This window comes from Hemicordylus capensis, chromosome 4, assembly GCF_027244095.1.
Source record: "Hemicordylus capensis ecotype Gifberg chromosome 4, rHemCap1.1.pri, whole genome shotgun sequence".
Classification (NCBI taxonomy): domain Eukaryota; kingdom Metazoa; phylum Chordata; class Lepidosauria; order Squamata; family Cordylidae; genus Hemicordylus; species Hemicordylus capensis.
The window spans coordinates 244,447,927-244,462,262 of record NC_069660.1 but is presented as its reverse complement, the minus strand read 5'-3'; the positions used below and the strand labels follow the sequence as shown (position 1 = coordinate 244,462,262).

Here is a 14,336-nt window from a genome sequence, read left to right as displayed (position 1 = left end):
ACTTAGGCTCCCCCAGCTGTTTTTGGATGGCAGCTCCCATAATCCCCAGCCACAGTGGCCAAAAGCCAGGGATTATGGAAGTTGTAGGCCAACATCTGTAGGAGGGCCAAAGCTGAGCAGCCCTAATTTAGAGAGCGGTTCAAGAGCTATAGCTTTCCCCCTTTCCTACTTTTGGGAATGTTACAGCCATCTTTATTCATTACATGGGAGAGACAGTGTGCTTTTGTGTCCCAATTTCTATTTCATTAATTTGTATCCTATACTTTAATATAAATGTTTCCAGGGAAGCCAACACAATTAACATAATAAAAACAACATCTCAATACAACAAAAACAGATTAAGAACACAGCAGGGAAGAATTCCAGCACTTAAACTCATCTGTGGTTTAAAACACCTGGGAAAACAAAAAGGGTCTTCACCAGGCACTGGAGCATTCCAAAATCAAAGTTGAAGAGGTCCTTTCCCAAGACACCACACTTCGCTCACCTCATAGGGTGGGAGAGCCTTGAAAGACCTGAGGCTGATGCAGGAGCAGACCCTCCTTCAGGTACCAAGGTCCTTTTAAAAGGGGATATAGGACTTTTAAAAGCACCAGCTCTTCAAGCTGTGCTTGGAAACAGAGTCAGTGCAACCATTTCATTACTGCAAGGTATGTTCTCAATGGCTAGTCTCAGTTAATGGCCTAGCAGTTGTGTTTTGAATTAACTGCAGTTTCTAAACAGTCTAGCTTTGAGTTATATGGCTGCAAGACAACAGGCTGTTATTCAGAAGGTAAGTCCCTGGTACACTGCATTACAACAATCTAATCCAGGGCTGCTCAACTTCAGCCCTCCTGTAAATGTTGGCCTACAAGTCTCATAATCCCTGGCTATTGGCCACTGTGGCTGGGGATTATGAGAGCTGTAGTCCAAAAACAGCTGAGGGGCCTAAGCTGAGCAGGCCTGGTCTGATCTGAAGTTACCAGAGCATGAATAACCATAGCCAGGCTGTACCAAGAGGCCACAGCTGGTACACAGCCTCAAGTGGTGAAAGCTGCTGGGTACCATGGATACCATGTGGTCTTCCAGTGATAGCACTGGATCTGTGAGCACCTCAATCCATTATAGTGAGGGAGCACACCACCATCAAGAATAGGTTGAATACTAGAGCAGATGAACTGCCCATCAACAGTATCTCTACCTTGCCAGGATTGATCATCAGTTTGTTAGCCCTCCTCCAATCCATTACTGAGTCCAGATACCAAATTAGCACTTCTATCACCTCACTTGAATCAGATAAGAAATAGAGTATACTGATGATACCTCACTCTAGATCCTCAAAGGACTTCAACTCAGCAGTTTCATGTAGATGTTAAAGAACAAGGACACCACAGCATAAATACCATGGGCCTGAACAGTAAGCCCCCATGGCCAATTTGTGAAATGAGCTCTCCGGTTAAGACAGGAACCACTGAAACATACTGTTCTCAGTCCTCAACCCAGACAGCCTTTCCAGATATCACGGTCAATGGTATTGAAGGCCACTGAGAGGTCCAGAAGAATTAGTGCTCCCCCATCTTTCTCCCAACACAATCATCAATCTGGTCAAATCAAGACAGATTCCATGCCAAAACCAGGCCTGGAAGCCTAGAAATTGATCTAGGTTTGTCCACATTTCATATACAGAGAAACACATTAAGAGTAAAAGGGAGATAACCTTTTGTCCTAGAGTGCTTTCTTGCTCATTGGTATTAAACACAGTGATATTTTCCAGATTAAATTGACTTTGCAAGTTTAGTCCTATAAGGAGAGAAAAAAAGATGCAAAGGACTTATCAGAAGAAATACTTCATGTATAACATAAGACAACATTTGCAACTAATATATGGCCAATTCCCCACTCTCCTGCCGACAACAATTTAGAAAAAAATTACGCTGAAGTTTAATTACAATGAAATGAGACAGCAAACAATCTAATACGGAAGTGCACAACTCAAGTGTCCTTGTGGGCTGGCACCAACCATGACTTTGGCATGCAGGGGTGGAGGTCATTTTCCGGCACATTTTTACACTAAAAATTAATTATTTTTAAAAATAATGGAAGTGAGGAGGCAGATGGTTCGAGTCAGGGAAAGGTGGGAGAAAAGAGAGATGGTGTTAGTAGGCTCTGGCCCAAGGGCAGGACTAGCCAGGTAGGTGAGGAACATCTGGTCTTAAGTGGACAAGTGCATTGAGCTGCTGCTACTTGTCATTGGACAGGCCAAGAGCTCTTCATGGCTCCTGCTGTTGCTGCAGGACTTTGCTTCCAGTGTTCCCTCTAAGGTGTGTGCATGCTCACAAGTTTTTTTGATGTCCGCCCAGTTAATTTTAGATCCCACTCAGGTTCTGATGGTCCAACTCTGAATGCATGCACATGTACACACACTGCCTTGAAGCCCAGAACAAAACTCATTCTGCACACAGATGAAATAAATTAGAGAGAACACAGTTTACTTCCTGTGGGTCAACAAAAAAGTCCCAGCGGGCCAGTTCCACACGCCAGGCCTTATGTTGTGCAGGCCTGGTCTAATATCTGCATAAAGCTGCTTGGATAGGGCAAGTGACAAATCCAGAATAGTTATTGAAGTTGTATAAAGCTTGAATAGAACTGTGTTTAACATATATTTGATAGACTACTTCAATTTGTCCATTGTTTATGCCATTATGTAACAAATCTCACCTGACTTTTCTGAAAGGGGGAATAATCTAGCCAGGAATAGCTGAATTCTTCCACAGAATACTGTATTTTGTGATTTGGATAATCTTCTTAAAAGGTCTAAATAACAGATATAAAAGGGAAACATTACCTCATATTCCAGCATTATTAAAAGTTTCTTGTGAACAGATTGTATTAACAATTTTTTTAAAGAGGTTTCTATCACCACACACACTGACTTCTCCTTCAAATCCCATACTGCTGTTCAACTTTTTGACCTTAGCGCTGCAAACAAACTCAGAGAATAAGCCCCACTAAACTTATAGGGACTTATTTCTGAGTAAATATCCTTATGCTATGAACTTCAAACATAATTCATAAATATATTCCCTCCAGAGACACATAATACACAAGATTTCTGTTCAAATCAAACTGTAACTCATGTCTAGCTACAAGTGCTACATATTACTAGGGCTGTGCATTGGAATCTGATTCCAATCAAAACAACTAATCTGCCTACTTTCCTTTCACTATCTCTATAACTGGAATAAGTTTGGTTCAAACCAAGGTCCCCAAGTTAGATCTCTTGCACCTCAAGTGTTCACGCTTCCACTGTGTGGGATCAGGGTGGACTGCATTATTACAAACTACACCACTGAAGTGTCTCTGCGTGTCACTCACTACAACTGTACCTAATTTGGCCCAAATCGATTAGACAGTCCATAAGTTAGTCCACTTGTGCCTCAAACATTTATGTGTCTGCCATCTTGGATAGGGGTAGATGACATCATCACAAACGATGGCATTTTAGTTTCCCCATGTGCCCCTACAGCTGTAGCAAATTTGGTTCAAATCAGTTAGGCAGTTCACAAGTTAGGCCACACCATCTTGAATTAGGGTGGATGACATCATCACAAACTACACCATTGAGGTGTCCCTACAACTGTACCCGATTTGGTTCATATTGGTTCAGGAACTGCCTGAACTGAAGTCAATGGAGGGGACACGGACACAGAATGCTGCGTGATCTCATAAGCCTACTGGAAAGAAGATTTTTAAAAAAGTACTACCCCTCAGTGTTATGCAGGCATCAGCAGACACTCCTGATGTGGCCAGCTCTGCACAATACTTGTCATTTCCAATGTCAGGGGAGCTTTCCAATAGAACTAGAGACAAATGGGGACACCAAAGCACACAGGGACATCGGGGAAGTGTCGTTTCTCCCAGCGCTTTCCTCAAGGGGAAAGTGCTGGGAGGAACTGCATGTCCCAGATGTCCCCTTTACATCTTCTCAGCATCCTTGTGGCCTCCTGTCCCAGTAAAAAACTCTCCCTCTGTGCCAGAAAAGGTAAGAACTGTGTGGAACGAGCCACACTTGCTTCCGTGTTGCACCCAGCAAGAGGGGATACATTTGTGTGTCAGAATCAGATTCTGGCACACAAGGCTCAAATGAAATAACCTTTATTTATATCAAATTACGATAACTTGTTTAAATATCATTTTAGTGAAGTCAAGTTTTGAACAGCACTGGGAACTGGGTAATCTCTTTGAAAAACAAAAGGTTACTCACCATTGCACATTCTCAGCAAATAATTTTTACCTGCCGAGTAAAATGTATTCTGAAAAATAAAATATTGTTCACAAGAGAATAACCAGTTAACATTCAGAATTCTGCTAGTTATGCTAATACCAGAATAAATCAGAGCATTGATGAAGTGAATTGTTATCTGTTAACTGAGACTTTATATTCAGAGCAGGCTTGTAAAAAGCCACTCACCCAGGTGATTAGGCTGGAGTTTTTATCATATGGAAGAGTTGGAGCTTTTCTTGTTTGTCTTACATGCCATCCCAGAAATGGCTAACATAAAGCATGCATTGTGGGGCAAGGTAGAATTTTTAAAAATTAAGCTAGCAACTTAATTTTGTAGACCTGTTTGCATCACTGGTCCAGAGTTTTCATCTAGATCAATCAGAGGTCCAATGAAAAGCCCATTTTACTAAGTCAGCACAAGGAAGACTTTTTTTAAAAGTATCCTAATGACATTTGATTCCGTTTCCCTCACATTATCTCGACAGGACAAGTATCAACAGAGAGCACTTTAAAAGATACAGTATTATAACCCAAAGCTGTTGCTCACCAGCACCGAAATGCCATTGCACCTCAAAGGTTGAACACCAGACGCAAACACAATGAAGGTAGAATGGCACATGTTGCCTACCAGAACAGCCCAATTTCTGCTAGTTAAATGATTTTGTAACAGCACATAAATTTTCTTTAAAGGCATTGATTCTTCTTCACTAAGCAGTTTATATATCCAAAAATCTCCCACCATACTAAACACTTGAAACAATAATACTTACCGATTTCCACGTGGTAACATTTTTTTCCACAAAGGTGAAAATTCTGTCACACTGATCCAAAGGAAGGCAATCCAAAACATCTCCCAGGAGTACAAAAGGGGTTGATGCAGTACAGATACCTTCATAAGACAGAAAACGTTTTATATTGGAGGCAATATTAGATAGACAGATAATCTCAAGAGGTTAACAATAAAAGGAATTATATTTCCATTCATCTAGTAGGAACAGCATTTTTTTATTTTTAATCTAGTTTAGTTTTTCAGTGTGCCTGCAGGTAAGCCACAACTCACTGTTGAAACTACTGGGTGTGCCAAGTCGACAGACAACTACTGGCAATGTGCCTAGGACTGCACCTTAATTTAGATTTTTGAAATGTTATGAAAAGAGGTCCCATTTTAAGTATTCTATCATTCTATATGTTATGAAGAGAGGTCCCATTTTAAGTATTCTACCACTACAGCAGTTCATTTCCTGACATGCTAAAATTACCACCGATACAGCCACTATGAGCTCACCAAAGATATGGTATTGAAAGGGAAGCAAGTGTTCATTACAATTCAGGCTGCTACACTTAGAAGAAGTGAGCCTAAAGTCCAGCTAAATGGCAGCTGGTGGCAACTGGAGTCAGACCTCTCCAGATGACCTCAATGGGCAGTGGGGCTCATAATGAAGATGATGTTCTCTTAAATACTTAGGGCCTAAACCGTTTAGGGCTTTATAAGTTATAACCAGCATGTTAGTCTCAAGTTCAGACATGGAGCTCATCACAGCAATCACCAAGAAATATTACACATACATACAGCTGTCACTGTCTATCTCTCACCACAACAGTATCTCACAAACAAAACAAACCACAACTCAAGGAAGACAGGCACCCAAGTTCTGCCTTTATCAATCTGACATCCAGCAAAACCAGATAGTTATAGCAGCAATAGCACAGCATATTATCCTTGGTGCCAAGAACCACAAAATAAAACCTTCCTTCCTCCTCATCTGATGTATCCTCTTCAAAAGAAGCACACTATAAGGGCTCTCTCTGCCTCCCAGTACCTTTGAATACATTTTGAAGTTCCCTCCTCCCTCCCTCCCCCATCACCCAACCACTGCAGGCACTGTTGCCCATGACAATACTTGATTTGTATGATAACATCAAGTAAGTAGTTTGCAAGCCAATCTGAAGCCAGTGCCGGAAAACCAATCAGCAAGGGGAAAACAGGCCTGCAAGATGGTGCTCAAAATGTCAAAACATTTCGAATCGAAATGGGAGTATTTTGTTCCAAGCCTGAAACAGGCCCTTTGTTTAAAGCGTGTTTTGTTTTGATCTCCAAACACTCAAAATGGCCTATTTATTTGTCAAATGTGTACATCGCCCCAAACTTTCGTCTCTGGTTGGTTAACTATAACATAAAACATACACAAAAATCTTAAAACAATTTAAGCAATCTAAATATCAAAAACAAATTAAAACTTAAAAATTTGAAAAGCTGAAAAACTTGGGTGAAGAGGTGGGTTTTCAAGTGCTTTTTAAAAATTGTCAGAGATGGGGAGGATCATATTTCATTAGGGAGTGCATTCCACGGTCTCGGGGCAGCAACCGAGAAGGCCCGTCCCTGTGTGGCCACCAGCTGAGCTGGCGGCAACTAGAGACGGACCTCTCCAGATGACCTCAATGGGTAGTGGAGCTCATAATGAAGAACACATTCTCTTAAATACCCAGGGCCTAGGCCATTTAGGGCTTTATAGGTTATAACCAGCACTTTGTATTTTGCCCAGAAACCTATTGGCAGCCAGTGTAGTTCTATCAACAAAGGAGTAACATGGTCTCTCTGAGATGACCCAGAGACCAACCTGGCTGCTGCATTCTGTACCAACTGGAGTTTCCGGAATACATACAAAGGCAGCCCCACATAGAGCACATTGCAGAAGTCAAGTCTGGAGGTTACCAGCATATGTACCACTGTTTTAAGGCCGTTCATCTCAAGAAACGAACGCAGCTGGCATATCAGCTGAAGCTGATAGAAAGCCCTTCTGGCCACCGCCTCAACCTGGGATACCAGGGAGAGGTGTGGATCCAGAAGCACTTCTAGACTGCATACTTGTTCCTTTTGGGGAAGTGTGACCCCATCTAGAACAGGCAGATTAAAATCGCCTCTAGAGTTCTGACCCTGCACAATAACTACATGCGTCTTATCTGGATTCGGTCTCAGTTTATTCTCCCTCATTCAGCCCATTACTGCTTCCAGGCATTCAGGCATTCATTCAATTTCTATCCCTTCCAAAAATGGCTCCGGACGGTTTACACAGAGAAATAATAGATAATAAGGTAAGTTAAGATGGATCCCTGTCCCCAAAGGGCTCACAATCTAAAAAGAAACACAAGATAGACAGCAGCAACAGTCACTGGAGGTACTGTGCTAGGGGTGGATAGGGCCAGTTACTCTCCCCTTGCTAAATAAAGAGAATCACCACGTTAAAAAGGTACCCCTTTGCCAAATTAGCAGGGGATTTAGGGAGGTTATGCCATCTCCTGATGATGACGACATGGTGAAGTAGATCTGGGTGTCATCAGCATACTGATAACATTCCGCAACAAATCCCCTGATGATCTTTCCCCGCGGTTTCATGTAGATGTTAAAGAGCATTGGAGATAGTATGGAGCCCTGAGGGACGGCACACATAAGCTCAGATTTCGAAGAAAAACAGTCTCCAATCGACACCATCTGGAATCTGTCCGAGAAGTAGGAGCAGAACCACTGTAAGACAGTGCCTCCCACCCCCAACTCTCTCAGACATTCGAGAAGGATACTATGGTCGATAGTATCAAAAGCCGCCGAGAGATCCAAAAGGACCAACAGAGTCACACTTCCTCTGTCAATTCCCAATTGGAGATCATCCATCAGGCTGACCAAGGCAGTTTTCTCCCCACAGCCTGCCCAAAAGTCAGTTTGAAATGGTTCTAGATAATCAGTTTCCTCCAAGACCATACGGAACCGAGAGGTCACCACCCTCTCAGTCACCTTGCCCAGCCATGGGAGATTGGAGACAGGCCTATAGTTGTTCAACTCTAAGGGAATCTAATGCAGGCTTCTTTAGAAGTCGTCTAATAATTGCCTCCTTAAGACAAGGAGGCATCCTGCCTCTCTCAGAGAAGCATTTATGATTTCTACCAGGCCTCCTACAACAACCTCTATGCTAGATAGAACAGGCCATGTTGGACAAGGGTCAAGAGAACAAGTGGTAGGCCTCATCACTCCAAGCACTTTGTCCACATCCTCAGGAGTCACAAACTGAAACCGATCCAGATGAACCATATAAGAGGAGTTGCTGAACACCTCCAATTCAGACACCACAATAATTGTGGAGGCTCCATCTACATCGGCCCAAATAAGAGATATTCTGTCTGCAAAGAACTCATTTAAAAAAATTACAGTGGGTAACTTACGGCTCCAAATTCTGATTCAAGGAAGTGGAGGCACGTACTAGGCCCCTCACAACCCTGAACAACTCCGCTGGACATGAGCTTGCAGACGCAATTAGGGCAGAAAAGAACCACTTCTTTGCCGAACATATTGCCTGAGCATAGATCTTTAAATGTGCTCTATGTTGCAATCTGTTGGATTAGAGTAGAGTCTTTCTCCACTTGCGCTCCAGTTGCCTACCTTGCCGCTTCTGCCCCCGTAGATCTTCAGTATACCAAGGGGCCAATTTCAAAGCGGGTCAGAGGGGACGCTTAGGAGCAATCGTGTCTACTGCCCTGGTGAGCTTGTTGTTCCAGTTCTCCACCAGGGCATCAACAGGATCACCGGCAGAGCCAACACTAAATCCCTCCAAGGCTTTTTGGAATCCTATTGGATCCAATAACTTTTTCGGGCGGACCATTCTAATAGTCCATCACTCCTGCAGAGGTGGGAAGCAGTTGTAAGCCTAAACTTAACCAGATGGTGGTCCGTCCATGACAATGAGGAAATCATAAGAGTCCCCACCCATGGAACACCACCCTGATCAGAGTAAAAGACCAAATCAAGGGTGTGACTTGCAACATGCGTCAGTCCAGAGATCACTTGGGACAGGCCCATAGTTGTCATGGCTGCTATGAACTCCTGAGCTGCCCCAGACAAGTTGGTCCCAATGTGAACATTGAAGTCCTCCAGCACCAAAAGTCTGGGAGACTCCGCTGCAAGTTCCACAACCAAGTCCGTGACCTCAATAAGGGATTCTGTTGGGCAGTGGGGCGATCGGTATACCAACAGAAGACCCAATCTATCCCTGGTCCCCAAATTTAAGTACACACATTCAATATGATCTGATATCCCAACCGGGACTTTGGTGAGGGGCATGTTATAGACCACAGCCATTCCACCTCCCCGCCTATGTCCCCTCACCTGCTCATTTACCGAATACCCTGGAGGGAGAAGCTGGGACCAGACTGGCCCACCAGCCTCCCCCAACCAAGTCTCCGTAATGCACACCATGTTGGCCCCTTCATCCACAATCATGTCATGGATGAGTTCTTGGATGAACCCAGTTCATGGGTTTATTCTGGACCGACCTAGCATTACAAAGGAGCAAAGCGAAGCTATGTGGATTGTTGGCAATGCTCCCAGAGGTCAAAGAGCTGGCAGAACAGCCGGAGAGGAAGATAGCTGTTAAATTTCTTACTTCCCTTCCCCTGGAACGGCCTTTTGATCTGCCATCGTTACTTCTTCCATTCCCCACCACCACCAGACTAGCTGCCCCACAATCAATGAAGGCGCCCCTTCGCAGTAGGACCCTGAAATCACGTCTGTGTCACAAAGAATGTGCACGTGTACGCACATACGCGCGCGCACACACAGTTTTATGATGTCACTGCCTTTTCTGGAAATACAGTAAATGTGCAGACTTATACCCCATATTAGATTAGAACATACTTGCAGTGGAGGCACATGGTAAGGATGTGCATGGAACTAGGCAGGCCCCGTTTGAAGGCAGGGGGTGTCCGAACCTGTTCAGAGGCCCATAAAAGGGCCTCTGAACAGATTCATGCACATCCCTAGCACATGGGACTATTGTAAATACAGGATACCTGACCAGCAATTGTGCTAGGAAAGCTTTGTATGTGGAATGCACAATGATGTAAGCCTATAAAATGGCCTAGGATAGTGACACACTATGATAATATTTATTTTCCACAAGTGGGGTGTGTGGATATTCTCTTTTCAGCAAAGTGTTTTTAGTAACAATACAAGCAAGCAAACAAAAATCCAAGTATTGATTCACACAATCCCTAGACAAAAATCAACATCCACATCTAGAAGCTAAAATAGCTTAACTATGTAAAAGTTTCAGTTAAACCTTAGGAAACATTCCAAGCTTGTCTTATATTTTAACATAATGTAAACCATACAACCTTTTTCCCCCCAGTAAGACAAGCAGAAAATATATATTTAAGATATATTCACTTAATCACTATGATGCTGATATAAATATGTATGTATGTATATAAGGTATGATACTGATGAGACGTTTATAGGAGCTAGTGAGTGAGTGCGTGAGTGTGTGTGGGTTACCCTAGTAACCAGGCGCAGAAGGTTCAGAGGGGGAGGGATTTAAGAAAGGCAGTGGAGACAGAGAGGGGAGAGAGGGAGTTGGATTTAGTTGCGTGGGAGTAGGAGGTGTTTTGAGCTGGGAGTTGAGAGTTTGGGGTGTGTATTCTGAACAGGAGATTGTTCAGGGGGGTTGTGTGGAACTTGAAGGGTGAATGTGTGAAGGCTGGAGAACCAGGAGTGTTCTGGGCAGCTCCTAGTAACAGACAAGAAGATCTAGAGGAATTCACTAAGTTTACAAACCCAAGTTTAATTACCTCTGTCCCAGTTATCTCACCACCCTATATGTTAGTTTTTATCCAGCTGCTTTGTGCCCTGCTTTGCTAATCTGTAAATAATAAACTTATTCTTGTTTTTCATTTTATACCTGAAGTTTTGTTTCATTTTATATCCTGAACATATACGCCTATCCTGTGCTCATGAGGCTACGCAGCCAAAGGTGCTGAGTACCGAGAGCAGGGTAACAAGAATTTATATGGTGGCAGCAAGGGAAAGTAAAAGCTGAATGAATTCCTAGAATCTGGAGACTAAACTGCCATAGAACAATAAAAACAAATCACCTCCCTGGAATTGAGAGGGGCATCAGGGTAGGACCCTGATGGACACAAGTTAGGAAATTTACAAAATATGTTAGCAGAGATTAACACATTAAAGGAGTAACATGAACTATATTTAAAGTAATACAATCTGCCCTGCACTTACCTTCTGTAACTCCATTAATAGCAAGAGAAATAATAGCCAGGACATTTTCACAGGAAGATGTGTTTATCTAAACAAGTGTAATACAAGGTAGATTATTTACTGTATACAGCTGAAACATTTAACTATTTTGATTAGACTGTTGTAGATCAGTAAAAATGCAAATTACTTTCATAGAAATACTAGACTTGAGAAACATTAAAGTCATAATCTGTATTTTCAATTAATAATTAAACATACCAGTGAAGTTGCAAATTCAGAAGTGCAGGCACTCTCCATGACGGCCCACATAACCACACCACCCTGTCAGCCAGAGAAGCTGACAAGCACCGCTGTTCCATTCCTGCACATTCCTACTGTAGTCACACAATTTATTATGTTTTACTGCACCATTTCATAACCAGCAATCTAATCCTAAGACCCGCTTCACCATATTTTGTTTGGAATATAAAAAACACAACACCAGCATATTGCTATGAAACATAATATAAACCTGGTACAATGATTTAGCATAAGGCTAGAGCAGATTTAAAACTTATAGTAAAAATAAAAGTTATAGATTTAGTGGGAGGAGGGGAAGGACACCCTTTACTTATGAATACTGATGAATGAAATACTTAACTGAGTACTGATGACTGAACTTACTAACTTCTACTTCCTGGTATATCAGCAGTAATATCAATTTTTTGCTCAGAATGAAATTAATAACTAATTCTGCATATAGTATCTTCCACTAGCAGTACTCACAATTTCTTCTTCTAGGACAACTCTGAAAGCTTGATCCAGGGTAAACTTTTTTTCATTTTCACTATGAATAGAAAAAAAGATTTAGGGCCTATTTTGCCAAAGCCTTTCACATCAATACACATTATGCACAATACACAAACTGAAATGTGTTACCTTCCAGGTATTTGGCTGAAGGCACTCAATAAAGGCTTGATGGTTTTATTGTTGAGAGCATCTCGAGTAGAACTCTGAAGAGACATTAAAAATATAATTATCCCTAGACAATTAAACACAACACAGTGAAAATAACTTACCTGTCAGGGGAGGCTTTAAAAAAAACAAACCAACCAACCGAGACCGGGGGCAGGCCTGTATCATTGATCTTAATTATTTTTCAAGCTGGGAAAAATTAGATTTCAGTGCGAGAGCCACTTCCCATTATCCTGACCTCTGAGAGCACTACACTTTCCCCACTACCAGAAAGAGAAAACTACTAAGAGAAACAGAGCCCTGTCAAGACTCAGCGCCATCTTAAAAGGTGTGCCTGGAGTGCTGGAGAAGTGTAGACTTCCCCAGCACTTTCCGTATAGAGCAGACTCCTCGGCTGTTCCAGAAGACAAGACTACAAAGGACTCAAATCACAGGAGGACAGATTGCAGTTGAATGTTAGGAGCCAGTGTGGTATAGTGGTTAGAGTGCTGGACTAGGACCGGGGAGACTCGAGTTCAAACCCCCATTCAGCCATGAGACTAGCTGGGTGACTCTGGGCCAGTCACTTCTCTCTCAGCCTAACCTACTTCACAGGGTTGTTGTGAAAGAGAAACTTAAGTATGTAGTACACCGCTCTGGGCTCCTTGGAGGAAGAGCGGGATATAAATGTTCATAATAATAATAATAATAATAATGATGATGATGATGATGGTGATGATGATGACGTTAGGAGAAACTTAATAGTAAAATCAGTTTGACAATAAGACCAGTTATCAGGGCTGGTGGCCTCTCCCTTGCTAAAGGCCTTCAAGCAGCTATCCAGAGATAGGGAAATGTGCCCGGCTAAAATTTTTCATACATAATTCATTCATTAGAACTGGCTTCTCGCTTCTTATAGTTGGTCTAAGAAAGGTATTCCCCTATTGCTACTCCTGGATGTTCTCCGATGGTTGAAAAGACAGCGATCCTAAGGCTCATCTAACGGGTAAGCTCCACTCCACAGCTAGGCGCGTCTGATCACCAGCCCACCTCAAATGCCCCCGCCACTTGAGCAACAGGTTCCCTGCCCCCGAGCAATAGAAACACTCCCCACCGCCGTGTTTCTCTACCCCCGCCCGGCGCTCGCCTGCCCTTCGAACTATGAAAGGCGGCATTATTCGGGAAGCACGAGCTGAGGAGAGAAAGGGGCCCAGGCCGAGATTCAGCAGCGGCCGCTGGATAACTCTGTCCCACTTGCCCGCTCACCGTGAAACGGAGCCGTGCCTCAGGCAAGCTGAAGAGCGGCGGCGACATGGTCCCTCCTGATAGACCCGTCCAGCGACCAGCGGCGCGAACTGATGACGCCATCCCTCACAACATTCGGAGGATGCCAACACGAGCTCGAGCACCGCCTCTCTCTTTCTCGCAGAGGGATTTGGACGTCACCTGAAGCGTCTCACCCAGACCTTGAGTAAGGGAAGGAGAGAGGGTGGGGAAAGAGGCGGAACTTTCTCGTTGGGTGGGGCAGTGCTTAGGCGGACTAGAGCATGTGACTGATCTCTGCGTCTCCCCTCCAGCTCTCGGGGTCGCGGGGATGGGGTGGGTCTCTTGAGCTCTCCTTTGTCCCTCCTCCCGCCGGTGTAGCAGTATTTCCCCCTGCCCCTCAATGAGCCCTGCCCGGTGCATCTGCGCATGCTCTTAAGCATGCGAGCATGCTCAGTACGGCCAAACGAAGCTCCATTTTACTTTCTGCCCAAAACCCCTCTCAGATTTTCAGTCCTGCTTAAAATATCAAAGAAAGGAAACCCAGGTTCTGCAGAAAACATCAGATGTTGTTGTATGTGTAATTTTGTAATAAATTATTCTGAAACATTAAAAAAGAATTACTCCAATAGTGCATCCAAAGGACAGATGTGAATTTCTGTGAAATTCCTGGAGAACTGGCAAGAAGAGAGCATGCTCAGTCTCCCAGTTGAAGCCAGTGCCCTTACCCTGAAGGTCAAACTAACAGAAACGCTTACATCTTGAGTGCTGGCAAGAATGCTCATTCTCTCTGAAACCTGTCAGAAGCTCTTACCCTTGTTCAGAACTTCAGAACTAGAA

The 14,336-nt window shown here is 43.4% G+C and overlaps 1 protein-coding gene across 2 annotated transcripts in view; it reads right to left on the bottom strand.

Moving 5' to 3' along the window:
- The window catches only part of THOC1 (THO complex subunit 1), a 42,105-nt gene extending 28,269 nt beyond the window's left edge, over nucleotides 1-13,836 (bottom strand). The window contains exons 1-8 of one of the 2 annotated variants that reach the window (XM_053243846.1): nucleotides 13,500-13,836; nucleotides 12,219-12,292; nucleotides 12,066-12,126; nucleotides 11,322-11,388; nucleotides 5,035-5,153; nucleotides 4,244-4,292; nucleotides 2,698-2,793; nucleotides 1,697-1,779 (exon numbers count right to left, since the gene is read on the bottom strand). In XM_053243846.1, the coding sequence (XP_053099821.1) occupies nucleotides 1,697-1,779; nucleotides 2,698-2,793; nucleotides 4,244-4,292; nucleotides 5,035-5,153; nucleotides 11,322-11,388; nucleotides 12,066-12,126; nucleotides 12,219-12,292; nucleotides 13,500-13,601 (651 nt within the window). In that variant the 5' untranslated portion in view covers nucleotides 13,602-13,836. The remainder of the gene's footprint in view (nucleotides 1-1,696; nucleotides 1,780-2,697; nucleotides 2,794-4,243; nucleotides 4,293-5,034; nucleotides 5,154-11,321; nucleotides 11,389-12,065; nucleotides 12,127-12,218; nucleotides 12,293-13,499) is intronic. The other variant, XM_053243845.1, reaches the window with a different exon arrangement.
- Between the last annotated feature and the right edge of the window lie 500 nt (nucleotides 13,837-14,336).